This window comes from Lygodium microphyllum, chromosome 17 (assembly GCF_053477565.2).
Source record: "Lygodium microphyllum isolate KBCC chromosome 17, Lygodium_microphyllum_v1.1.10, whole genome shotgun sequence".
NCBI classification, from domain to species: domain Eukaryota; kingdom Viridiplantae; phylum Streptophyta; class Polypodiopsida; order Schizaeales; family Lygodiaceae; genus Lygodium; species Lygodium microphyllum.
Genome location: NC_141151.1, coordinates 20163276 through 20190674, shown reverse-complemented (window position 1 = coordinate 20190674; position 27399 = coordinate 20163276). Strand labels below are relative to the sequence as shown.

At 41.2% G+C, this 27399-nt stretch overlaps 1 protein-coding gene and 1 pseudogene across 1 annotated transcript; both read left to right on the top strand.

Annotated features, from left to right (window-relative positions):
• Window positions 1-630, top strand: part of LOC148021654 (ferredoxin pseudogene) — an 834-nt pseudogene extending 204 nt beyond the window's left edge.
• Window positions 631-23495: 22865 nt separating this feature from the next.
• On the top strand, window positions 23496-25419 carry CCB1 (cofactor assembly of complex C). The gene is made up of 4 exons (XM_087697127.1): window positions 23496-24041; window positions 24159-24292; window positions 24732-24884; window positions 24978-25419. Exons 1-4 carry the CDS (start codon window positions 23655-23657, stop codon window positions 25162-25164), a joined length of 861 nt encoding a protein of 286 aa, XP_087553253.1. The 5' UTR covers window positions 23496-23654; the 3' UTR covers window positions 25165-25419.
• Window positions 25420-27399: the final 1980 nt, after the last annotated feature.

Genomic DNA, 27399 nt, shown 5'->3' with positions numbered 1-27399 from the left:
ACCATATGCGGTTAGTTTTCTTCCGCCAAGCGGCGCAAAGACACAACAAAGCTTCGGTGCGGCGCGGCCATCCTCGTCAGAGTCCAGTAACTGCTCGTCTTCTTCGGTGGTGGCCATGGCGTCGTACCAGTTGAAGCTCCTGATGCCGGACGGGGAGCGCACCATGGAAGCTCCCGACGACGATTACATTCTGGACACGGCCGAGAACGAAGGCCTGGGGCTCCCCTACTCGTGCCGCACAGGGGCCTGCTCTGCCTGCTGCGCCAAGCTCATCCAAGGCGAGGTTGACCAGTCCGACGGTTCCTTCCTCAGTGATGGCCAAATCAAGGCCGGGTATGTCCTCACCTGTGTCGCCTACCCGCTCACTGATGTCGTTCTCAAGACTCACGTCGATGGAGAGCTCAAGTAGAGACCAAAATACAAAATATTTCTCCCCGTTTTTTGTCACGTCTTCAAGCCGATCACTTCTTCTTCTGGCTCCAAATGCTCCTTTCTGTACGTGATTCGTGCTTTTGGCATGTTTCTACAGTCCGCGTTGACCACAGGTAGGGTTCTTTATGTTCTCTACTGTAGTTCTGGCTCAGCTTTCCGGCATATAAAAATATGATTCGTATTTCGTATTTGGCCTAAGACCTACGATAGCAATGTTTTATAACTCGGGTCATCTTGGTAATGAAAGTCTTCTTGCAGAGCAAGATTCATGTGTAAATGCAAGATACTGTAAATGCTATGGTTCCACGACATAGGTAAAGAATGTTCAGGGCTTCGTGCAGTTTGTCTGTTCAATGTATGTGTTATTGTAAGAGTGCTACCGAAAGTTGTGAGAAAATACTCATCCAAATGATTTTTTACACCACCGATTGTTCAGCTGAGCTTGTGTGTGGAAAGAGGGAGAGTGTCCACATGTTGCTAACAGAAAGATGAGTCTTGGCCATGTTATATAAGCAGTAAACTTCAACATCCTAAGCGGTGATGTACAGCCGATCAGTTTCTGTCTTGTGTGGTTGTTGCTTCTGTGCTAGTTGGATGTTCACTAAATGATAACCAACTTTGGAATTTTTGTTGGAGTAGTAATCCCACCATCCACATGTATACGTTAAACTTTTCATCTAGCCATTGAAGGCTTCTAGCAAATTGTAAACATTTAGTGGGAGGTTGGGTAGGAGATATTGGGCTGGTTATTAGTCCAAATGTTCTTGAACCTAGAGGCCTAGTAATGATGGGACCAGTTGAGTGTCCATCTCTTATTGAGCCAGAGCCAAGGCTTCTTGAAATATGAGGAAACCGTGTGAGCCAAGCTACCAAGAATGGCGAACAGGTGGTAGTGAAAGGGAGCAAGGAATGGCATAGGATTGGGACGGTTTGATACCAGGAGGGTAGATCACCTATTGTGATGGAGTAGTATTCCCATTGTCCACATCTAAACATTAAACTTTTCATCTAGCCATTGAAGCCTTCTAGCAAATTGTAAGCATTTAGTAGCACCCTGGCTGGGAGATTTTGGGCTCATTATAATTAGTTTGAATTTTCTTAAATTGAGAGGCCAAGTAATGATAGAAACAACTAGGTGTTAAAAGATGATGTACCAGTGAGACAGTAGGGTTTGCGGGGAGGAACACGGAGTGAACTCAGCAAACATGGAAAAGAGAAGAGAAGAGAGACGAAACTTTGATGAATGGAATGATGAAGACCTGAATCATGGAGCGAATGTGACACAAGGGAATAAGGGTGCCGTAGCACAAGGAAGATGACGAAGACAGCCACGAATCACGAACCACAATGTCCTTCTGAAGGGGTGTGAGGGTAGTGGAGAGGTTGGAGAGAAGAGGTGACGTACTGAATGAATCAGCCGAGAGGAATGAATGAGAGAGTGGCCTATAAATATGCATAGTTAGTCTAGGATGGCACCCCTTTTTAGGATGCAAACTCTAAATGTAAACCCTAAATGCAAAACGCAAAAACGCAAACTGCAGGTGAAGGGTGAAGGGTTTCTCAACACCCCCTCTCAGGCCCAAAAAGGGGAACAAGAGAAGAGTGAGGTGGAGATGCAATGCTACATGCTGAAGAATGCTCATGTAGCAGGTGTCACTTGGACAGTGTCCCTTGTGGAGAAATTGTTCACTTGCCCAAGCGCCCTAGTACAACGATGATGAAAACATGCAATGCATAGGAGGAAAGTCGGACTGTGTGTGGTGCCGAGAACCATAAGAATATGCCCGTACTCAATCTCGGGAGGTGGCTCCATGTTGACCAAGTGACCAAGGCAAGAAGATGTAGAGGATCCCTAAGATCCAAGATTTCCACCGGAAAGTGAACTTGCAATAAAGACCAGTAGATAGAGTGAATTGGAGAATCCGAAACACAACCTCGGGAGAGAAGCTATTAGCTCCGTGCATCCATGCTGGAAGGAATACGAAGGCCTTGTTACCAAGTCGCAGCTGAACCTGCGAGGTCCCGATCTAGGTGGTACTTGAAGATCGTGGGTATCAGAAGAAGAGATGATTGGTCGAAGATAGCCACCCCAAGAAAGTAGAGGATGGGTGAAGAACTTTGTGTGGAGTAGGTTTCCCCTCTGAGGTGGGAGGTGGAGGGGCCCCCGCTGAAGTCCAAGAAGAAGTAGATGCCCCCTCTGAGGGCAAAGAAATAACATCCTCCTCTGAATCCCCCTGTGAAGTAGATAGGGAATCTAAAAACTCATGGATCACAGACTGTGAAATGTCTGATGACGAAGGAAGTGTTGTCGGTCGTGCCGAAGAAGGTATCTGGGGTGCCGAAGAGCTCCCAGAGGTAGCCTCTCGAACCTGAGTAGGCAAGGGTGGGGAAGGACGGGGCTCAGAATGAGCAAGAGGTGGGCAACAGTCGTTGTCTCTCACTGAGCAGATTAGGTAGCCGAAGAAGAGGAAGGAGTCGAGCAACCACTCTCTCTCTCAAGAGCGGATTGACGAGGAGACCGTATCAAATAATCACTGTCTCTCGATGGAGTGGACTGCAGATTTGTAGGTCGTGGAAGCCACTGTACCTAAAAATAATTGGGAGAAGATTGCCGCTGGCATTGCGACAATCTCCAAGAGGTCGTAATGTCAATAGATCCTCCATGTGCTTGAAAGGACTTAGTGCGCATCGGATGTATCTTATTGCCTTGAGCATAGTACTCTGATAGTCGATGCAGAACAATCTCTGTGGCCCAGAAAGGAGAGGGGGCACAAGGAGTGCATCGTGGAAGACACATGTACTCCGGAGGGGTGGGGAGCAAAGGTCGATATCGACAGTCTACGGTGGGATGACTGTTCGTGCCGCAGTAGGGACACCTAGTAGAAGGGCGATTTGTCGAGGGGAGATGCCAAGGTACCGGCGTGCCTTCCTGAAGAAGGAAGAGGTCAGTCACCATGAATCACAAACCGCAATGTCTACCTCAAGGGGTGTGAGGGCAGTGTGAAGCACGAACCGCAATGTCACCCTCAAGGGGTGGGATGGTAGTGGAAGGGTTGGAAGTGAGCTGCTAGTGGGAGGAGGATGTGACCAGCAGTAAGAGATTACAACAAGTAGAAAAACACAGGTGAGGAGAGAGAAAGACTAAAAACGCAGGCAAGATAGCATGCAGGAGAGAGAAAGACTAAAAACGCAGGCAGGAGGATTGTGATGATGTGGCAGGTTGTACGGTAGCAGGTCTGCATAGGAATAGCAATCGCTTGGCTGAAATCAGCTCCAAACTGTGTGAAGAGGGCTGAAAATCAGGTGCCAACTGATGGAGACAACAATGGATAGCTTGGGCTGAGATGTCCTTTGCGAACGGGGTGTGGGCAGCAAATTGAAACACGTGAAATCTGTGAAAACGAGAATTTGATGTAGCGGAAGAAGAAGAGAAGTGGATGCCGAACCCGCCACCGGTCTTTGCCTTCATTAGAGTGGAGGATCTTTATCGTTGTTTGAGCAGATCCAGCTTTGGTACCATGTCAAAATATGACGTACCAGCGAGACAGTAGGGTTTGGGGGGAGGAACACGGAGTGAACTCGGCAAACATGGAGAAGAGAAAAGAAGAGAGACGAAACTCTGATGAATGGAATGATGAAGACCTGAATCATGGAGTGAATGCGATACAAGGGAATAAGGGTGCCGTAGCACAAGGAAGATGATGAAGACAGCCACGAACCACGAACCGCAATGTCCTCTTGAAGTGGTGTGAGGGTAGTGGAGAGACTGGAGAGGAGGTGACGTATTGAATGAATCAGCCGTGAGGAATGAATGAGAGAGTGGCCTATAAATAGGCACAGTCAGTCTAGGATGGCGCCCCTTTTTGGGACCGCAAATCCTAAACGCAAAACGTAGAAACGGAAAAAACGCAAACTGTAGGTGAAGGGTGAAGGGTTTCTCAACACTAGGGTCCGTCTCTTATTGAGCTAGCCAAGGCTTTTTCGAACATGATGAAGCCATGGGAGCAAATCTACCAAGAATGATGGATGGGAAATGGGGAGTGGGAGCAAGGAATGACATAGGAATGGGAAAGCCCTATTTTGGCAATGGGGAGGAAATGCAACATTAAAAAATAAATAAGTTACTAAATTTTCATAACTTTAAGATAAACACTTCACAAGTATACAAAGACACTCTAAAAATATCACTTCAAAGATTATAAACAATGTACCATATATTAAGACCACTTGATGCTGCAAAATGAGTACATGCTACATTAAAAAGAACTGAATCAAGTAATTTTAAGTCATATGTGCAAGCAAAGCTTGAAGTGCATATGAAAAAGGACCAAGGCCAATAGAAGTGTCAATTTCAAGACTCAAGGGGAGAGAGAGAGAGAGAGAGAGAGAGAGAGAGAGAGAGTTCTCCTTGCACAGTGGGTTAGAGAGGGCTGCCCTTTGAGTCTTTTGTTTTTTGTTGTGGCAACCCATCAAGTACTTACCATGTTATCCCGTATGGTGGCCATTGGGAAGTTAATTGGTTTGTCCCTTCGTTTTGGATAGCATTTTGTTGCGCAATTGTTAGTGGATGACATTTTCATGATCCTCAATGCAGAAAGGGATAATCTTGTAAGACATTGGATGTTTGGAATCTCTTTGGCCAAGCCTTTGGCCTTCACATCAATGGTGTGACATCCTCCCTTATCAACTATATTGGAACCAATCTTTAATCATTGGGATGATAGGAGTTGATGATACCCTCTGGCAATGTTGTTAGGCATTTGGGGTATCCCTTGGGGGTTGGTGTTCACCCGAAACTTTCGCTCGAATGGATTTTGCAAAAGTTGGAGGCTAAATTTGTTTATTGAAAATCCTAGGCTTGGCCCTTCCATATACATCTCAAAGTTGCACAGGCTATCATGCTGCCCCATGCTCACTTACTTTTTTCCACTTCTCCCTTAGAATACTGCTTTCTTGAATGCCCTCATGAAACATGTCTGTTTCATGTTGTGGAAGGACTCTTTACTTGCAAGAATTTCTTGGATCTCTTGGAGTCATGTTTGTACCTTGAAAACCATGGGGGATAGGGGTATTCTAGATATGAAAACTTATATGGTTGCTCTTTGTTGGTCGCTTTTTCACTCTTGGGTCTTTATAGCTTGCTTCTTCTTGGAAGATTGGGGACTTGTACATGGTAATACTTGTATATAGGTGTCATGGTGGCACATTCTTAACTCAAATGCCCATGTTTCGACATCTGCCTCTCTTTTGGTGAATTGTTTGGTTTGTTCTTGGCGCCGTGTTCTTTAGAAGGTGCATTGGCATTGCGTAGAGGAAACCCTGGCAGCTAATCCTTTTCAGTTGGAGTTGTCAGCTGTGTTACGACTATTCTCTTGGGATGGGAAACAAGAGGATCATCCCAAATTTACTCGTATGATGTGCAAGGGTTTGTCCAGGTATATAGGTGCAACTGATTAAGAGAGGGACTTCCCTTCCACATTGATTGAAGTTTGACAATTTTTGAAATCCTGGAGCTAGGACTGACATCCAAGTTCATGATGGGCTATTTCTCGACAGAGAGTGGGATTGGCTCCTAGTCCGAGCTCACATGGGGGACACTTCGGCGGTCTAGCTAAAGGTGGGGAATCCATGTTTAGAGGCATTGTTGACAAGACAGTCATGTATGCTACCGTGAGACATTGTTGATAGACATAGAGAGTTTCTATGCTTCTTGTTTATTTTGAGATTCTGGTACAATCAACATCAACATTTGGATGAGTGGCCTTCCCATAGTCAAGACACCTAGAAAAAATTTTGGGTTTAGGCTCTTTGTCAGACTTTGAGTCAAATGATATCTTTGGTTTGACTTTCTTTGTCCTATTCCTGATGTAGTAGCTGCAAAAACATGGTTGATTGAATGGGCTTCGTTTGATTTCCTTGTGCCGGTTGATTGAATGGTTGAATGAACTGGCACGAGCATTCAGCCAATCCCAAAGAGCCGTAGGAGTGGGGTGACAAACTTCCAAGGGTCAAATTTGTCAAGGATGGGCTTGACTTGTAGATCCAAAGGGGATAGTTTGTCTTGTCCAATTTTTCGACATTGGGAAAATTGGGAAGTGTTGAGCAACCAAAACCTCACATGCTTTAACAACTTGTTGCAGTGCATTAACTTATTTTGGTTTTCATTAACAGCTCCTAAAAGGCTTATTTGTATTTATGGGGCCTGGGCAGTTGTCGCTCATGGTAGGATAAATGTACCAAAATCCTTATAAATAGGGTATGTACTATGTAGTGGGCATTATTGGTACTTCTCTTCATATTCTTCCTCGATCATTTTTCCCTTTCAGACATTCTTACTCTTCATCAGATCAGTCATGTCTCTTTTGTCCTTACCTGCTGGTGACCTGTTCACCTTCAAGCTGCGTCTCATGCTCTGATCTGGCTGCTCGGCAGTCAGCTTCATCCATCATCTTTTGGAGTGCTGGTGACATCTGTGCAGCTGTGTGCAACTTGTTACCTAATCCTTAGCCCTTCATTTCACCTGTTGCCCAGGCTGCTCAATATCTCACATCCATCTGCAGTAGTCAACTCCACCAGCAACATTGTGTTTTATAGTTTTAATGCGTACACCTATTGTTATCTCTGTGTTTCCCTTTCAAGAAGGGCTGCCCATTAGTCGCATATATGCAGCCACCTTATTGGAGAGATTCCTTTAGCGTATTTATCATTTTGATCATCTTATAGCAGGTGTCATTCTTGGTATCCAAGGCCGGCCGATTTGAGATCATCATCATCCTACTTCCTAGGGTTTGTATCAGCTTTTGTAGCTGTCCACATCATATCACTCCCTTCATAGTGTAGATCCCTTTAGAAGTGCTGCTGCCCATAGTTTTTTCCGTATGCGTATTTTTGAAATACCAAATGTTTGCAAACGTATGGTATGGAAGACGTATGCAAAAAATAACATACTTTGCCTTAGTGAAAAAAAAGTGTGATTGCTCAGAAAATGGGTACTGAATATGAGGAGACATTTGCTCCTATGTCTAGGATGACCACCATTAGATGTGTGATTGATATGGCTTCGCATTTCGGTTGCATGTATATCAATTGGATATAAAGTCAATATTTTTGAATGGAGAATTGGAAGAGGATGCGTGTGTTGCACAACCTCTAGGCCTTGTTGTGTAAGGTCAAGAACACAAGGCATGCAAGCTGAATAAAGCCTTGTATGTTTAAAACAAAATGCACATGCTTGGTACTCCAAGGTGGATTCATTTTTGACCGCACAAGGGCTCCAAAATAGCCCAATTGAACCCACCCTCTACGTCAAGAACGAAGGGGGGATTTGATAATAATATTTATGTGGATGATATATTGTTCACTTGACCAAATGGGAGTAAAATTGCAGGTTTCAAGGTAAATTGCAGTCTACTTTGCCTCATCTATTTGTGTAACACAATATACAATATCATAGGTGAGCAAATATATGCACAACCCAAGGATACTACATTGGCAAGCTATTAAGCTCATTTTTAATATTTGCAAGGAATAGTCTTATGGTTTGCTTATTTCCAAGGGGGAGACTTGCAAATGTGTGCTCATAGTGATTCAAAGTGGGTTGGTGATCACAATACAGGGCAGCCTACTAGTGGACATTGTTTCTTTCTAGGTTAGTCATGCATTTATTGGCTAAGCAAGAGGCAACCTACTGCGGCTACCTCATCTTGTGAAGTTGAGTATAGGGCAACTTTCATAGCAACAATGGGATGTGTTTGGTTACATGGTGTAATGGTTGACCCTCGTGTTCATTTTGGGGGTTTTTATGTGGAGATATGCCAAGGTTTGCAAGAGAAAACATTGAGTGTATGACTACGATTGAAACATAGATGCAATATGCAAAACACATATACAAACAGGGATAAGAAATAACTCTAAAGTGAGTGAATGAATGCTGTAAATGAAGAAGAGAGTGTACAAGATGCTTAAGGGCAGAGTTGTTTGATAGTTGGTGCCTCTCGTGGGAGTGGGTTGAGGGAGGTGTCAATGTTTGACGTCCATCGGAGGTGTATCTTGAGTGTTGTAACCACTAGTCTGAGCTGAAATGATGTAGAAAGTGGAAGAGGAGCAGACTGAAAACCAAAACGCAGCAATCTCTAGAGTGGGAATTGGTAAATGCAGCAATGTAACCGCTTGAAGATGATGGCAGCCAATCACCAACAACAGTGGGAGGCTGGGCGACAATTGTGTGAGGAAGATTTGATGCTAACTAAGTTTGCACTGTAGTAAATGCAAGTTGTATGATGCTTGGGAAGAGGCTGGATAGTAGGGAGGGAGTAGTGGATAGGGTGCCAAGGGCTAGTGATGACATGGCAGCAATTGTGATGGGTTGAATAGCCACTAGAGGGAGAGTGATGGTTAAACATGCAAGACAAGGGATGAGATTGAATGGTGGGTAACTTATCAAATTATGGATGAATGGAGCCTCCGGAATTAGGGTTTGGCTTATGGGACACATACACTCTCTAGGACCGCGCATTGTTTAATGAAACTTTGAGTAATTTACATGTTTTGGGGCTGTTTTAAAGAGCCAATTAGTCTATAATGCATTTTTAGCTCAACAAACTACTCCTATTCTTTTTGACAGTTAGAGAACTATTGCAATAGCATGGAATTTAGTGTTTCATGTTCATATGAAACACATTAAGATACATCATTACTATGTAAGAGAGAGATCACATGCAAGGGAGATCAACATCATCTACATTCCCACATAGGAGAATATTGTAGATATTTCCACTAAGGTAGTGTCATGTGAAAAGTTTGAGGAATTTCGAAAATCCTTGAACTTACTACCTTTTGGTGATTAATTCACTCCTTGCACATCACCATATTGGCATTGTGGGGGGGTGTCAGAGTTGGTCAATTTTGGGTAGTGTCCAATGTTTTAGTGTGTGGTGTGGACATAACTAAGTTGTGTCACTATTTCTAGAGTTAGTTTAACTCTCATTGAGTTAGGGTTAGGTTTGACTTTAGATCTATTGTACTTTCGTTTTATCATTCTAGTATTTACATCTTTTGAGTGTGGGACTGCTACCCACTATAGCTCACTACCTTGTGTTCACTCACTCATACTCTCTCTCCATTTCCAATATTGTGGACAATGTTTTTCTCTTGGTCTTTCAATATGGATTTGGAAGAAGTTTCTTATTTTCCCCTATAGGTTATGGGGATGGGAAGGAAAAAATGCCAATAATGGAATTTTGTCAATGCCCTCCAAAACCTTGTGAGAGTGATGTGAACCATGAAATGCAAGACTTGCAGTTTTGATCTTTTCAATGTTCATGGTTTAAACTTAAAAGTGTTTAACTTTAGATTCAATCATTTTAGTACATACATGATATATTTTTATTTTTTTGAAGTATGGAAAATTTAAGGGTCATGTATTGTTCACCTAGGGACTATGAACCATACTTATTCCATGCTTTCAAACCCATATGCATAACCATATGGTAACGTATGAAGACATTGCAGCTTTGAGCCTTGATCGTTATCATTGACTGAACTCTACTCATCTTACTACCGGTCCTCAAGATATGGATCCTTGAGGCTCCTCCATTGTATCATTATTATACATGATTCATTATTTCATTCACTTTCTATGTCTCTAAGTTAAGTGTCGCAATGCGTGTTGTACATACTCAACATTCCTCCTTGTAAACCCTTCTATTTCTTTACATGGCATTAGAGTAGAGGTGCTTCAAGAGCTAAAGATCCTCACTCTTTGTGGAGGTGAATAAGGTTGCGAGGAGTGATAGGAATTCAGCAACTTTATGGGATCGGTTGAATGCCAGAGCTCGCTCTTTTCTCCTTTTGAGTTGTACAGATTCTGTGCTTGTGCACGTTCGACATTTTTGCACTACTATAGGGATTTTGAGGAGATTGGCATCTCTCTTTCAGATCCAAACATTTGGGCATCACATATCTCTTGAGCTGAAGCTACAACAACTCTGTGTTGCTGATTTCCCCACGATGAGGGATCACATCTGTCATCCACAGGATGGAGGAGATTTGGAACGAGGTCTCATTCCTTGGTATAGGCATTTCTTTGAAGGACCTTGTTGTGACACTTCTCTCACATCTTCCGTCATTGACATATGATGTGTTGTACACCAATCTTCTCACTTCTCGTAGCTAGGAGACTATTTGGCCCCAAAATGTTATCAGCTTTGAGATGCTTTAATATTTGCTTTAATCTTGCTTGTTTAACCTATGTAAAAGCTGGTCTACATATGGTGATTGTGACATGATGATGCCGTGTTGATTTTGGGAAAATTGAATCTCCAAATAGTAGTATAGGCAGTCCATATTTGACATAGCCAATGCACGTTTCAATTCAGCCTTGAAATCTGCAATTTTATCCTCTTTTGATAGAGTGGATAGCATGTCATTCACATAAAGAATGATAGTCAACAAGTCCCCCCCTTCATTCTTAATGTATTGAGTGGGTGTAGAAACTTTTCCCTTAATTACAAACCCTGGAGCTTGTGACACATAAACATCCTCATGTAAATCCCCATTTAAAAATGCTATCTTAATGTCCAAATGATGTACTTTCCAGCCATGATTTTTAGCTAGAGCAATCACACATCTCACTGTACTTTCCAACCATAATTTGTAGCTAGAGCAATCACACATCTAATTGTACTTACACGGAATTACACATCTCACTGTACTTTCTAGCCATAATTTGCAGGTATAGCAATGACACATCTCACTGTACTCATACGGAACATAGGAGCAAAGGTTTCCTAATAATCTATGCCCTTCTTTTGTGCATAGCCTTTTGCTACCAACGGTGATTTGTACTTGTTAATAGTGCCATCAGCCTTGCTTTTGGGTTTAAAAACCCATTTCGTGCCAATGGCCTTCTTACCAAGTGGTAAATCCACAAGATCTCCCATAGAGTTAGTGGCAATAGAGTCTAGTTCTTCTTTATGGCTTACTTTTTGTACTGTATTCTTCTCTCTACGAGGCTAATCATTATCATAACCTTGTTTTTCAGGAGCATGTGGTGTAGTAACAACTTGCTGTATTATGTTTATCTAGCTATTTACAGCAGGCATGGACTCTAAAGAAAGTGACAAAAGACCCTCAAAGACATCACCAATGTCATGGGTGGCTGGCATCTCAAATTGATCATGTGAAAATGCAACATCTTTAGTAAATATGACATTACGATTGATAAAAACTTTCTTGGTGCATGGATCATGCAACCTATAGCCCTTGCTCTCCGAATTATAGCCAATAAATATGCATTTTACAGCCTTGTCATTGAGCTTTCCACAAAGCTCTTTTGGAACATATGCATAGCCTATGTATGCAAACACCCGAAAGTACTCAACTTTGGGTTTCTTGCTATGGCATGCTTCAAACAATGTGATCATCTTTAGTGCTTTTGTGGGTGCACAATTTAATATATGAAAGGCCTTCTAGCCAAAACTTATGAGGCATACCCTTGCTTTTCAATGTACAATGAGTCATCTCCGTAAGTGTGCCATTTTTCCTTTCAGCAACACCATTTTTTTGAGGTGTCATTCTTACAATGGCTCGATACGTAACGCCATTGTCAAGCAATGTCTCAAAAGCGTGAGACATGTACTCTCCCCCTCTTATCTATGCAAAGTGTTTGCACTTTCAAGCTAATTTCAACTTGAAGCTTTGCAACAAGATGTTTAAAATGCATTAGCACATTGGATTTTGCTTTCAGCCCATACACTCGTATATACCGAGAGTAGTCATCAATAAAGTGACAAAATAAAGATGACCCCCAATTGCACGTGTTCTCGTAGGACCACAAATATTCTTCTTGAAAGCAAACATGTGCATTTTTCCCAAAATACATCGTCACATTCATGGGGAGATGGGGGCCTCCATTAGAGGCAATGCTTCCACCATTTGACACTGCTAAAGGATCATCATAGTGCCAAAACTCATACATCCATAGCAAGCATGCCATAGCTTCACCTTTTGCATTGTAGGTGAAAGAGTACTAACTACAAGAGCATCACGAGACTTTCTATTATACGTATCCAATAAAAAGAGACTTGTATACAAGGTGTTGGATAGCCGGAGTGAATAATCCATCTCTTTGGCTTTGACAATGCATTTGTTATCGTCAAAGATGACTTGAAATCCATGCTTATTAAAAACAGATATAGATAACATATCCTTTGTAATGCTAGGCACAAACGTAACATCCAAAAGCATGAGATCGGAACTATATACTGTAGTAATCATGACTAAACCAATGCCACATATATCATAACAGTTGTTGTAACATGCTTCCAATAGCAACTAAATGCAAAGAGGTAAAGAGACACTTCCTAGAAGTGATATGCTTCACCGCTCCACTGTTAAAATACCATGTTTGTTGCGTTTCAGCAGCATTAAATGCTAAATTTGCCATTGAAGAATCAAAATTGCATGTAAGAAATGTATAGTTTTTCTCCACAAAGTTGGCTGAAGCATCACCATCAATAGATTTGTTGGCTGATGTCTCTTGGATAGCCAAATAGGAGTCCTTCTCTTTGGCAATAATGACATTTTTCCTTTTTCTTGGACTATTATGTGACTTGGGCAGCCTTGTTTGATGGCTGTCTAGCATCAGGCTTTTGTTGATTCTTCACATTTCACCTACTTTTCCTTTGAATTTGTACTTTGAAAGCATAGCCACATCACCCCAATGCAATGTAGCATTCGTCCGAGTCTATTCTTGTTGCACGCCCCCCCCTCCCGGAAGTTAGAGATATGGTCATTTGATCATCCCCTAGATAGGCATGTGTCCATGTAGCAGTTTGATTAGCTTGCACAGTCATTGCATTTCCTGCAGTATGCCATGTTAGCAGTTAGCAGTTGAACACGTCAATAGTCAGCAGTCTGACACTCAGCAGGTTGCCACATCAGCAGTCTGCCAGATCTGGTGCAGTTGTCTAGATTTAGCAGGCCGCCGACTGCTATTTTTGCTGTTCCCTATTTTCTGCTATAAATAGCAGATTTTCGGCACAGTTTAGTTTGATGCATTCTGATCATAGATTCCAGGCTCAGTTCAGGGCAGAGATTGTGTTGACTGCTGCAGGCTTCAAGGTGCACAGGAGGGTGACGTCATCGAGGTGGAGATACTCAAATATACGAACTGCACTCGTATACATATTTGTATTCCTTATTCAGCATTCTTCATATTGCAGATCTGCGTTCTTTAGTCTCTTTCTCTCTCTCTCTCTCCTCTTCATGTTCACTCTATCTCTCATCTCGGCCATATGCTTCCACTGCTCCACTTTGACATGGTATTGGAGCAGTGCAAAGACTGATTGATTGTGGGCAGACCTGAAGAGGAGTTTTCAGCACAACATAAGGCTTTGTTCTCAGCATTTGAGGCGAGGAGAAGGGTTGCACATTGAAACAAGGTTGAGGCGAGTGGGGAAGGAGCAAAATTGCTAATTCTGCTGTGGATTTTTGCTGTACAGGAAGGAGGAAGGCTATGTCTTGGGCCTTCAATTGTAGATTTTACCTTTTCATCGCCTTTGGCGGGTGAAGAAGGCACGAGATTAATGAAGAAGAGCCCTAGGAGGCTGCATTTTCATAGTCAAAGGAGGGCGCTTTTGAGTTTTTGCAGGCATTTCAAGTGGAGATGTCTTTTGAGGCCGACATGGAGTTTCAGGTGATTATGGATCAGAAGGGGCCCGTCCTAGCGGCTTTTCCATCAGATCAGAAGCTCATTGGTGCGAACTACTACATTTGGCGTGCTACGATACTTGCCATCTTGGAGTCCTATGATTTGGTAGAGCTTGTTACGCAAGCCATTGACCGTCCTACATCTAGAGACGAGTCCAAACTTTTGCAGGTGATCGTGCGGAGTTGGCAAAGGTTCAAGCACATTGGGATAAATTGAATGCCCATATCTACTCTTTTCTCTTCCTTTCATGTACTCTAGCTATGATTGTCCATATTGAGCACTTGATGATGGCTAGATACATATGGTTGGAGCTCGATCAATTGTACAACCGAATGATCCTTATGAAGCGGGTACCTTTGGAGGTGCAGATGCGAATATTGAATCCTAACAAGTCATCTTCTATGTAGGAGCATGTGAACAAGCTACGACAACTTCAAATGTAGGTTAGAATGTAGGGATGGTGATCACATCCAAAGACACGGTGATAACTCTTTGGTCACAATTACTGCCTAGGTTTGGTGCTTTTTACTCTACCTAGATTGCTTTTAGGTGGGAATCAACTCTTTGATGGGAGAAGTTGGTTCCTATAGAGTTGGACCAAGAGGAACAATTTAAAGGGAAAAATGCTTCCAAGTCGGAGGCATTGACAGGTCGGTCCTCTTAGAAGAAAGGGAAGGACAACAAGAAGAATAAGGATGACAAACCAAAGAAGGACAAAGAGGAGGACTCTACTTAGTGGCAAGACAGGTCATTGGAAGAAGGATTGCCTCAACAAGGATAAGAAGGATACAAAGAAGCGGAAGGCTTCAAAAGATTCCGGAGTGGTGGTTGCTCCCTCATTAGTTGCTTTTCTCCATTTGGAGGTGGTTTAGGTATTGACCCCAAAGGCTTCGGATGCTACGTTGGCAGCCCTACACCCCTGTGAATGGATTGTTGACAATGGTGCCTGCTCGGCATATGATCTCTTTTTTTGCAAGTGTTGTCCATTTGCGGCCTTCGCATGGGCACATTCTCATAGGAGACAGCTCTTGAGTTTCTGTACGTGGTAGGGGTGATATGTAGCTGATTCTAGATGGGCGAGTTGGTACTTGTACTTTTGAGGTGCTTTATGGGCTAGGTTTTGGTTACCATTTGCTTTTTGTGCATATGATTTGTACTCTTGGCCTGTTGGTTGAGTTTGATATAGATTCTTTCAAGATCCATAAGCGTGGCTTGAGAAAGGTGCTTTGTACAGGCTATGAGGAGAATGGAGTCTACAAGTTAAGGTCTCCTTTTGCCTTGACTTCTCTTCTTCTTACTTCATAAACATAGTCCCAGCTTTGGCATGGTCAGTTTGGCCACTTGAATTATGACTATCTGCAGAAGGCGTCTAGGGGGCAGCTTCCTAGGTTGGCCGAACATAGTGGTGAGCCAACAACCTTGTGTCTCTTGCATTTGGGGAAACCATCGTGATGCCATTTCCAGCACGGCTTCAAGGCGGTCTTAAGCAGCCTTGGAGCTTGTTTCTATAAATCTTTGTGGACCTATGTGGATAGAGTCCCTTAAGGGGGAGTTTGTATTTCATGCTTATTATTGACGATTTTAGCAAGATGACACGGGCGCACTTCTTGACATTGAAGCCAGAAGCCTTCTCCAACTTCAAGGACTGGTTGCTCATCGAGGAGAACCGATCAGACCGGAAGTTGAGAACCTTGTGGTCAGGCAAGGGAGGAGAGTTCCTCTCTAACGAGCTTGCTAGATTTCGTGCGTATTCACCAGGAGTTGCAAACACAAATACACCTTTGAAAAAAGACATATTGGAGCAAAAGAACAGGAGTGCAATTGAGATGGCTCGCACCATGATGGAGCATCATTAGACACCTCAGTGTCTGTGGGCCAAGGTTGTGGCTTTTGTTGTCCACATCCTCAATTGGTCAACTACTTCGGATGTGGTTGGTATGACCTCTTATGAACCTTATTTTGGAGCCAAGTCAGATGTTTCTTATTTCACGATCTTTGGATGTGATGTTTATATTCATATCCCAAAGACTCAAAGAGACAAGTTTGAAGTGGCTTCGAAGAGATAAGTGTTTGTGGGCTATAGCTCGCAATCCTAGGGCTATCACTTGTATGTTCTTGTTAAGCGGGATGTCTACACAAGTCGCGATATGCGATTTGTGGAGGTTCCAGCTTCAGAGGGGGGTGAGGAGCACCTTGTACTTGGAGGTCCTAGAGATGGTTGGGCACCAGAGATTGTTCTTTTGAGCCAGTGCCTCTTGGGAATACTTCTTCAGATGAGGATTCTTTCTCACTATCAGTCTTCCCACATGCGCCATTGTTGGTGGATGTTGTAGATACTTCAGCAAATAGAGAGTGACGAGGAGCGATCCGGCCTGCTCCTCGTTGGACACATGATATACTTCGTGAGGCAAGGATTGAAGGAGTCTCTAAGGAGTGGCAGCCACAGGATGGCCTGCGGCATTCTCAGAGGAACCAAGCACATTCCATCGAGCTTGTTTGTTCTAACTATTGCTTGATGACTCGTCTTATGTAGGATAGGGAGCTCACCTCCATTAAGGAGGCTTTGTAGTCACCGCATTGGAAGAAGGCTATGGAGCAAGAGTTGGATGCTATTGAGCAGAATGGTACTTGGGATCTTGTGCCTTGACCTGTTCATAGGAAGGTGATTGGTGTCAAATGGGTCTTCAAGACTAAATATCATAGTGACGTTACTCTAGAAAAGCACAAGGCATGGCTCGTTGTGAGGGTTTTGCATAGTGACCAAGGGTGGATTTCCATGGTACCTTTGCACCTATAGCTCGGATGGCTACCATTAGAGCAGTTTTTGCCTTAGCCAGCCATAGGAGATGGCCCGTTTATTAGCTTGATGTGAAATCTGTGTTTCTCAATGGTGATTTGAAGGAGGAAATCTATGTTGAGCAGCCTCCTGGCTTTTCTTCATTCAATGAATAGATATGTAGGTTGAAGAAGGCTCTTTATGGCCTCAAACAAGCTCCACATGCTTGGAACGAGAAGATAGACTTGTTTCTCTAGTAGAGATTGGGATATTGGGGCTCCACGGCCGAACGATAGCTTTATGTCCACATTTCAGAGGGGGCACGTGTTTTGTTTGTGCTCTATGTGGATGATTGTTTTTGATAGGTGATCATATACAGATGGTCAGGGCAACCAACACTCCGCAAAAAGTCCGAGATGACGGATGTGGGACTTCTCCGTTTCTTCTTAGGGCATGAGATCTATCAGACTCCGCTGGGGATCTTCATCTCCTAGCAGTGTTATGTATAGGAGCTCTTGACTATGTTTGAGATGGACGGATGCAAGTCTCTATCGCCCCTATAGATCCAAATTGGAAGGCCACAACCCATATTGATTCACATTTGGCAGATGCTTCTCATTACATGCAGCTTATTGGGTCCTTGATTTGGCTTCTTGAGACTCGTCTTGATTTGTGTTATGTTGTAGGTTTGTTGGCCGGGGTCATGACTGAACCCAAAGAGGTACATTGGGAGACTGCTTTGAGGATTTTGTGGTTCTTGAGGGGGTCCTCTGATCTAGGGATCTTATATCCAATAGGTATAGATCCAGGCCTTTGATCTACCACATGTGAGATAGTGTGGCTAGGGAGGTTGTTGGAGGAGCTTGGTTGCCAGCTGATAGGTCCTATTACACTTCATTGCAACAATGAAAGTTGCATTGCCTTGGCTTGGAACCTCGTATTTCATGCTAGGACGAAGCACATTGAGCTACAATACCATTTCATTTAGGAGAAGCTTCTAGATCATACTATTGATGTGGTTTACTGTAAGACAAAGGACAACTAGCAGATTTGTAGACGTTTTACTATAGTCATATACTCACTGTAATTCTGGCTTCATTCCCTGCTATCAATCCAGATGATACATTACATTGTGTATGAAAGTATAATGTATATTCGCTTCGTGACTGCTCACTGCAAACTGATGTAAAAGTCAATACTAGTAGCCCCAGTACTTCACTGACAGATAAGAGTCCCAATATATCTATTTGAAATAACATGTCAGATTGAAGTCTCCTTGCTGCCTAGCACCCCGTATACGTGAAGGTTCACCATAAGCCTTTCTTTAAAACCTACACCCCTGTCCTGCCTAAATAAGATGTATAACTGTTTTCCTATAATAACTTTTTAATAAATATCCCCTGGATTTAAAAAAAAAAAGTGGGTTTCTATTTTAATTTCATCTGTGTCTTACCATACCAAAACTTTAAGCAGAATAACGCTAAAAACTTTAAGCAGAATAACGCTATGTATCCCTCTCAGCTGTTCATCTCTCTGGACTCTCTTAACACCAAGTCTACTACAGAGGAGTGCTTGGTTTGGAAAACAAATCCATCCATGCATATTCACCAACTCTTCTAATTAACCAACCATTTAGGTACCTTTTCATCCATTTCTTTAAGTATCCTTCTGTATATGTCTACATCTATTCATTGCACTATTTCATCTGTTCAAAATTTCCATCTATCCATCCATCTACTCCGGAAATTATTAGTTCATCTCATCCATCTACCTATCTGCTTGTGGAGCTTCCAGTCTCTTGGCTATGGTTGGTTGGCTTTCGAGAGCTTGTGGGGGGCTTCTGGTCTCTTGGCTATAGGAGTTGTATATTTGTTACACTTAGGTTGTTAGATCCTCAGGGATCGATTTTTTTTCTTGGCGGTTCTCCTTTGATGTTGGGCTACTCTTTTAGCTATCGATTTCGATCCCTCTAACTTGGTCATTTTGTTTTGTTACGAAGTATTGTGGAGGAGGCTTGGTTCCTGGGCTTGGATTATCCTTCTTATCTTTCTTCAAGGTCTTAAGATAATCTTTAACCCATCACTAGACTTTGTGGGAACTATGTTGATGGTTTTCCCCCATTTGTTTTGTTTAAGTAGGCTTTTGTTTGAAGCAGGTGACCAGACTGGTGCCAAAACTGCACTCTTTCATCCATATGGTATTTGCAATCCATGTTAGATCTGAATTGCTTGCTCCCAGTTAGGAATCACATAAAACGTAATAGACATGCTTTCGATTTCAACTATTTTCGACCATAAGCATTAGTAAGCACGAGTTTGGGTTGTCCTAGTTATGTCTAGACTTTGTAAACTATAATATTTTGGTGCGAGTCTTCGTAACTTGAACAATCACACACTTTCTCTCGGGTATTAGTTTGATTAAGCAACATACATAATACATTATTTTCCTCATCTAGGTTTGTGATGTGTGTAGCTCCGATTTTGATTTCCTCATCTTCTTGTAAGGGTTTCTCAGATTGTGGGTCTACAAGCATAAAATATCGTTTAATAAAACTACCATTATAGTAGCTCGATTTATTGCATGTTAGGTCTTTAATTTTAATATTACTAGTGGATCTAATTTTGATTAGGTAGTAAGGGTTAAGTCCTTGGAACTTTCTTTTCTTGTGACACTTTTCAATGAAATCCAAATCATCCTTATTAAAGCGTATTTCCACAAGGGCCTTGTTTGCAATTAGTGCATGAACTGTTACTAGTGTTGTTTCAATCTGTTCCTCTAGTTTAATTAAGCATTGAGTCAGCCTTCCCATCTTTCCTACATTGCAACTCTCAAGCTAGGTATTGAAATATTATTTATTGTACACGTATATATGGTGCCTCCATAGAATGCAAAGGCCAATATTAACAATCGCTATGAGTGTGAAAAGATAAACATGTTGAGGTATCAAGTCAAGGTTTCATGTAGTATACAATATGTATCCATTTGCCTATTTAAGATGCATCTCTTATGTAATCGTCTTTGCCATTATATTGCTTTTTTCAAATTATGGCTCCCATTGTTTATAATCTTTCTCATTTGGTATAAGAGGCTCTCTTGCTCTCATCTTTTGCATCTTTTTGTATTTTATCTTTCATCAAGCTTGAGTTGATATTCTTTGTTCTTCATACTAAGCTCAACTCTCACTTTTGTTGTATTAGTCAACATCTAGTTGCACATGCATTTAGAGTTTGGAACTTTCTCTATTGCTATTGATGTCAATGCACTATATTGCTTTTCAAACTTGTGGGACTAGACTAAAGTTGTTATAAGGGTTAAAATTATTTTCAAGCTTAGTTCATTATTGCTCAGTCTCGATTGTTGTCTTAAAAGTAATATATGTATTTCTTGTGACCAAGAGCATTATCTATTGTTATATTAAACACAAGTAGCTTATCTAATATTCTCAATGATAAGTAAACATTGATACTAGCAAGCATTCATTTAGCATCTCATCTTATCCATCACATGAGCATAATAAAATGTAGTAAAGAAGCAACTAAATAAATCTTTGAAGATAGAGCTATAAACAATAAAATGTGTACTTCAAAAATAAGTTTTATGATTTTCATCATGAGTTCAAAGATTCACTCACACATACATTGCAAAACTAAATGGCTTATAAGTCATCTTAAAGCTATTAAGGTGATTATTTTGAAGAAGTTATAAAAGCAATAATGCTTGTTAGCTTTCTTAAAGAATTTGAGTCTCTAAAGGACACGCTTCTGATACTAGAACCAACTCTTTAGAGTAATGTATATGTTTTATTACTAAAGATAAGAAAGTAAAAAATATATGAGAAATCATCACTATTAAATATAAAAGTCTAGTTATTCACTATTAAATATAAAGTGTTTTTCACCAAGAAAGAGCATATAAGGAGTTTTACCATTGTAGAAGGAAAGGCCTCACAATGTGGACTAAAATATTTATCAAAGTGTATGTAGTGTAAGAAAATTGGCCATAGTAAAGCAAAATGCAAACCAAAGGATTAAACCAACTTCATGGAAGGAAGTTACAAGTAAGCATTTTCACAAGGGCATATTGTTAAGACAAAGACCAAGAAGATAAAAAAAAAGAACAAGAAGAGGAGTCCCAACGTCTAATAGTAGTAGCCAAAGAATATAGCTAGATAACAAATCAAGATTATGTAATCACTTGACCACCTTATAATGCCCTAGGCACCAAAGGGGGGGGAATGTGGAATATTATTCATTATATTTGTGTGTGTGTGTGTGGTGCATTCATAGAAGGCAAAGGTCATTATAAACAATCATTATGAGTGAATGGATAAGCATTGTAGGTATCATGTAAAAAAGAGTTAGTACAAAGTACAAGATGTATCAATTTGTCTATTTAACACGTATCTCTTTTGCAATGCATGCATATGATTATCTTACGTTTCTAAAAGTATGGCTCATCTTATTTGTAACCACCTTAGCCTCATCTTCATCACTAAGAAGCATTAGTTTCATAAATAAACTTAAACGAAATAATTATCTTATATGCCATTTAGCATATCCACAAGTTACTAGCAGCTTTAGTTCTCGATCTCTCCTTCAAATAGAGAATTGTTTTGGTCACTACCATGACGAGGATATTTTTTGCTCACTTAGGCTATTTGTTAGCTTCGGGATAATAGGTAAATGATTTTGAAATGTATGATCATAAAAGTAAAAAAAAGATGTTAGATTGCTTTGTCGAAGAAGCAAGTGCCTTGATCCATGACCAATTCAATTGAGTCGTGGAATCATGTGATAACTTGCTCTTAAAGATATTTATTCATTGTCCTTGCATCATTTTTCATTCTAGCTCTATCTTCTCACTTGCCTCTTGCCTTCTTGTATTGCACAATAGAACCTATAGATAATATGAAAGCTATCCATCATTTCTTAAATGATTGTCTAATGATAATTGGAATCAATTGCATTTGATCCTTTGTTGTCAATATCTTGGGCCTTTGACATTTGCCATAATGTTTGAGAAACCATATAATATCCTTAAATAATATGGGCCACCATAGGTGAGGTTGATCTTTCTTGTTATCATCTTTTAATTTAAATGAACTAATATGGTTTCACTATAAACTTCTTGAAGAATTTATGCATTTTGAATATTTCTTCTTAGATGGCCATCTTGTTTGAGCTTGTATATTTATCCAAGTTTAATCTTATAAGGCTAGATCTGATTCAATAATATTTCAATTAAGGCGTCTCAATAATTGCCTTTTGAGAAGCCTTTTATCAATATGTTTACAATATCATTAACCAATGTAGTATAAGTCTACTTAAAATGTTTCTCTCTTAAATGACAATGAAAAATAAGTGTATAGAAGATCATTTCACTCCCTAAAGAGTTGATTTATCATTGATCATACATGACCTACGATCAATAATGTACTATTTTTTCTTTTTAAATAATTATTGAGAAATTAAACTCTAGCAATAATAGAATCCATCAAGCTATATATCCTATAGTGTAGAGCCTATTCACAAGATAGAGTAGTGCTTAATGATTAATGAACTTGAAGAATGTTGCTTAAAGATAATATTAAACATTTTTCACTACATGTGCCATGTCCAATCCTTCTCTTTCTATTGTTTAATAGTTGTTTTTGTACTTGAGAGTTACATGCCTACAAAGCTAACTAAAAGTTGACGTTTTGTTGATTAGATTGGTATATATAGTATTACCTCAAGTAATATAATATTGTCCATATAGTAGTCTTTGATGCATTAATATGTATGTAAAAAATGATTGTCTTATCTAGGACTCACAATTTGATGCTAAATGTAGAGCCTTCTTCAAAGTTTCACAAGTGCTTTGGTGTTTCACAGTCTTCATGAATATCATTAAAGATTTGTACTTGGTTTGCTTGATTATTTCATTATTCAACACTTGAATTGTGACACCATTGACAACCACTCGTGCATCTTAGAGTACAACATTGGAGAAGGTAAGTGGGTAAGTCTACTACATCCTCTTATATGACTCTTACATGTTTTTGCTTTCTTGCATTTATGAGTGAGGAAAATCAAATGGTTTGGACATAGAGTGCAAGAGAACTAAGTGAGAGATAGTTGAGCCACTCTATGTCCATGTCCAATTGTTGATGTATCTCCTCAAACTAAATACATGTCTCATAAATCAATGCACAACCGAGTGCAAGCAGATAGACATTCACAAACTCCCCATGACTCTATTTGAGAAGTCATAGAGGTATATGCTCCAATCAAGCAAGACCATGACCAATAGGCATAAGCATTATCTCCATATAGACAAGGCCACAACCCTTGGCCATGCATAGAGGACCACATACTTGTTGTGTTCAATTGCTTATATATGAATGTGAGAGAGAAAGAGGGAAGGAGTTGGCTTGAAGACTTGGGATTTGGGAGGGAGAGAGAAATTTTGTGTGTGTCTCGTATCGACAACAGACGGAACGAAAGTTAGAGAAGGGGCCGTTAAAATTATCACTACGTATTGTTAAATTTAAAAAAAAAAAAACAGAAATTGGTTAAGGTGCCAAGACCCCCCCATATAGGCGAGGCAAATTACAATTCAACCGTCCTCGGGAATCCAAGCTCAGCTCAAACGCGCGCACACTTTGCTGGCGGCACTGGGTATTGTTCTTCATAAAGATTACGTTTGTGGTGCAGATGTAATTGACACGAGCGTGCGTGCCAGGAAAAATCCACGATGGGAGAGCTCATCTCCTCCACCAACCATCGTCTTCTCCAACATCATCATCAGCATCACCATCTCCCTAAGCTCCACAGCTTGGTTTGCAAAAACGTCAGCAACATTGGCGTCAACCGCAGTACCGTTCTGGCGTGCAGAGCTTCTACGGAGCCGTTGGTGTTGATGCCATTCTTGGTGCCCAACAACACAAGCCCCCTCGACATCGCTGCTGCTGCTGCTGTCCATCATCATCTGCAACAGGCTGCAATCCTGTCGACTCCTGCCGCTCTCGCGGAGATTGCAGACGCTGCCTATTCGCAAGCGAGCTACTACACCTCTCTCGGCCTTTTCATCATTTCCGTTCCAGGCTTGTGGTCTTTAATCAAGCGTTCAACCAAGTCCAAGGTCGGCCTGACTTCTCTTATCTATCTGTCACATCAGAATAGCAGCCTCAAACTTGAGGCGTGCCACATGATTCTTCTGACTCTCTCTCTGTCTCTCTCCCCCGTTCCACTGCTGCAGATTGTCCAGAAGACCTTTAATGTGCCCGGGCCTTCTTCTGAGCAAGGAAAATCTGCAAACCAGGTCGCAGGGGAGATCACATCCTTCTTCAACAGGAAAAATTTCCTTGTTTCTGATCGAGGCGAGATTGTAACGTACTACAGAGAACCGTTCCCTCTTCTTTTCTGTGTGTGGTTTTATATTGCTGTAAGAAGTAAACGCGGCCCTGCTGTGGCTGAGTGGTTGAGGCCCAACGATGTCCCCAAAGTTAAACCGTAATCCAAGTTTCTGGCTTCCTTCTGCAAAAAGAAACACAAGCTTCTCTGTGGCTGAATGGGGGTGAGGTTGAGATCTAGGAAGCCTCAAAGAGCACTGCACGATCTTTATCGTCACTGGGCATTATCTTGTGCACATCATCATGTAAGAAAGATTTATGTGCTGTCTGTGGAGCAATTTCCAATTCCATCTCGAAGCTGGTCACGCCCGTTAGGTCCACCAAATACAAACAGTTACGGGTGTGTTCTTTTTATATGCTCACTGTGATGGGATAAGCTTGCTCTTTTGTAGCTAATTTGCCCGGCTTTGTCTCTACAGATTCGAAGGAACAATTGTTCCCAGCCGGGCGCAAGCTGCATTTCTGACGTTCTGCACTTGTATCAGTCTGGCAAGTGTGGCCCTCGTACTCTCTATCACAGTGCCAGATGTGGGTGATAAGTGGTATTGGTTGTCAGCGTTGAGCCCATTGTCGTAAGTGTACTGGTTATTACGGGTTTGGATGGCCCTTTATAAAATCTCTACATGGCTGGTATTTTCCGATTGAGTTCTTGTGTGTGTTTCCAGAGGTATCTACTACTGGACAAGGGCATCCAGAAAGGAGCAAATTAAGGTGAAGATGATAGTTTCAGACGATGAGACATCTACTGATGTCATCGTACAAGGAGACGATGAGCAGATTGACATGCTGCGGAGGGAGCTGGGTTTAATGGAGAAAGGAATGGTTTACGTGAAAGGAATCTTGGAGGGATGATAGACTTCTGGGTCGAAGTTCTTGAATCTGAATCTGAAAAGTTTTGGATGGGGGTTTTCGAATGCCATCTAAGTAGCAAGCCACAACAAACAGGGGTTGCGACAGTCTCTGGGAAGGTCCTCCGTGAGCCAATTGTTTGAAGAAGCCTTCCCTCCATGGCAAATGTATGATGTATCTCTGTGCAAGATCTCCCTCCCTCTCTCTCTCCCTTGCTCATGTAGAGAAGTATAAGATTCTACAGTTTAAAATTACCGATATGAGGCCCATCTACTTCCTCCTAATGTCATCTATACATTGGTATGCTCAAATCTCGCGAAAATGCTAAATGTTCAAAATAATATTGGACTCTAGTTGCTTGAAAGTCAAAAGCATATGGTAATCAAAAGTCACTTCACATGACATATTGCAAATTGGCAAAGGTACCTACGACTGGTCCAGGTGTCTTGTTCCATTCATTTCTTTTTGGTTTGGAATGGGGTAAAGAATAAGGAACCCCCATGATTCTCAATTTGTAATAGGTGAGCAAGTGTTCAGTTAATCAAAGGTGAGGAGTTTAGAAAATCAGGTGAATGTTATGAGAAAACCCTATTTTTGAGATGTTTTGGGCAAATTTTACGTTAAAATATGTATGTTTTGTATGTATGGACAATCTTTGAGTTCTTAAGCACAAAAGTTTAGTTCGATGACTGAGAAAACCTCTTATGGAAAGTGATTGGGCTAAAATTTGCTCCGAGTTTTTACCATGTGCAGAATATGTATGAAATTTGTATTAAGAACATAAGAAGGTTATATTTACATCAATGGGAGTTAGTAATCCTATTGGCATATTGGGAGATTTTGTGGATTGCTAGGAGGATTAGGTGTATTATGATCCTACACATCATGATTGTAGGTACATTTTGGCTACTTTTACTAGAAATTAGTACTAAGTTTGGTCACATACCAAATTTGTTGACCAATCCTTTGAAAGGCGAAATTGGGAACTATTGGTGTCACAACTCATTGCTACAAAGAAAGGCTACTTCTTCAGTCATGTAGAGTTTTTCTTCCTCTTCTTGGAGCATGAGGAGCTTCTTGACATTCTTGGTTGTTGTTGATTTGGTCTTCTTCTTTGCTATCCAAGACCTGCATGACAAAAATCCACTTTTAGTTTGGATAGTGATTGGACAACTACTATTGAAAACAACATTGTTTCTCTCTAGCCACATACTACATAAAAATATATTCCGCTAAGGCAAGTCCATAATAAAGGGGAAGGCCATTGGCTTCCCCCATTGGAATTCCTTCTAGGATTGAAGGTACAGGTGGTAAGGAAAGACCATATATTGGAGCCATTAGAGTTATTCTGATGCTAGGGCAATTTATGAAAATATGTGGGGTCGTTTTGAGTTGCTTATGGCATCAAGTTATATATTCCATTACCAATCCCAATCTTCATTGCTCTTATGGTCTTGTGGAGGGATTGCCATACAAGGTATGAGAGATCTATTGGAACTTGTAGCACCACAACTCTTGGTTCCATGAGAGGAGCCACCTTTTATTAAGCTTTACAACTAGTATCCTCATGTTGGTAGGTTGATTTGGAGAAGGAAGTGATTTTTGCCTTTGTTTCTAGCTGAAGTTTTTTTATTCTTACTTGCATTTTCAATTGGAATTGCATAGGGTTAGTGTAGACCAAGCATCCTTTCTCTTGTTTACTAATGCGATGCCATCTTTGTTACACTTGATATTCTCTTTTAGCTCCCTATCTTCTAGCCATCCCTCATAGAATGATCAAATGTCTTCCCATGTTTTGATCCCTTTTTGATTAAGTTTGGCTACAACTTGCTAGTAGTCCTTCTTGGCTTTGTTGGCATCGGCAAACCAATCCAAATTGAAATCAGCTAATGCCCACCCTAATACTCTCTTTTGTTAGAGTTGCATATTATGAAAGGTTTATACTTTTGATAGGCTTTCCAAATTTGTTTGACTAGAGGTGAGCTCCTTTAAGTTGGAATTTTTTCATTGATAGTATTGTTGTGCATAAGGGGAGGTTGTTGAGTTTGGGACAAGATTGCACATCGAAGATTTCGAGGTGGCCTACCCAATCGTCTTCAGGGTTTTCGAAGCATGTAATGGCTAATTTACCAACTAGTTTATTAGCTTGTGTATATCTATTATTTGTAGTCCCCCCAATTTCTTGGTACAGTACATGTTTGCCATGTAATTGTAGCATTCACACACCAAAGATGGGAC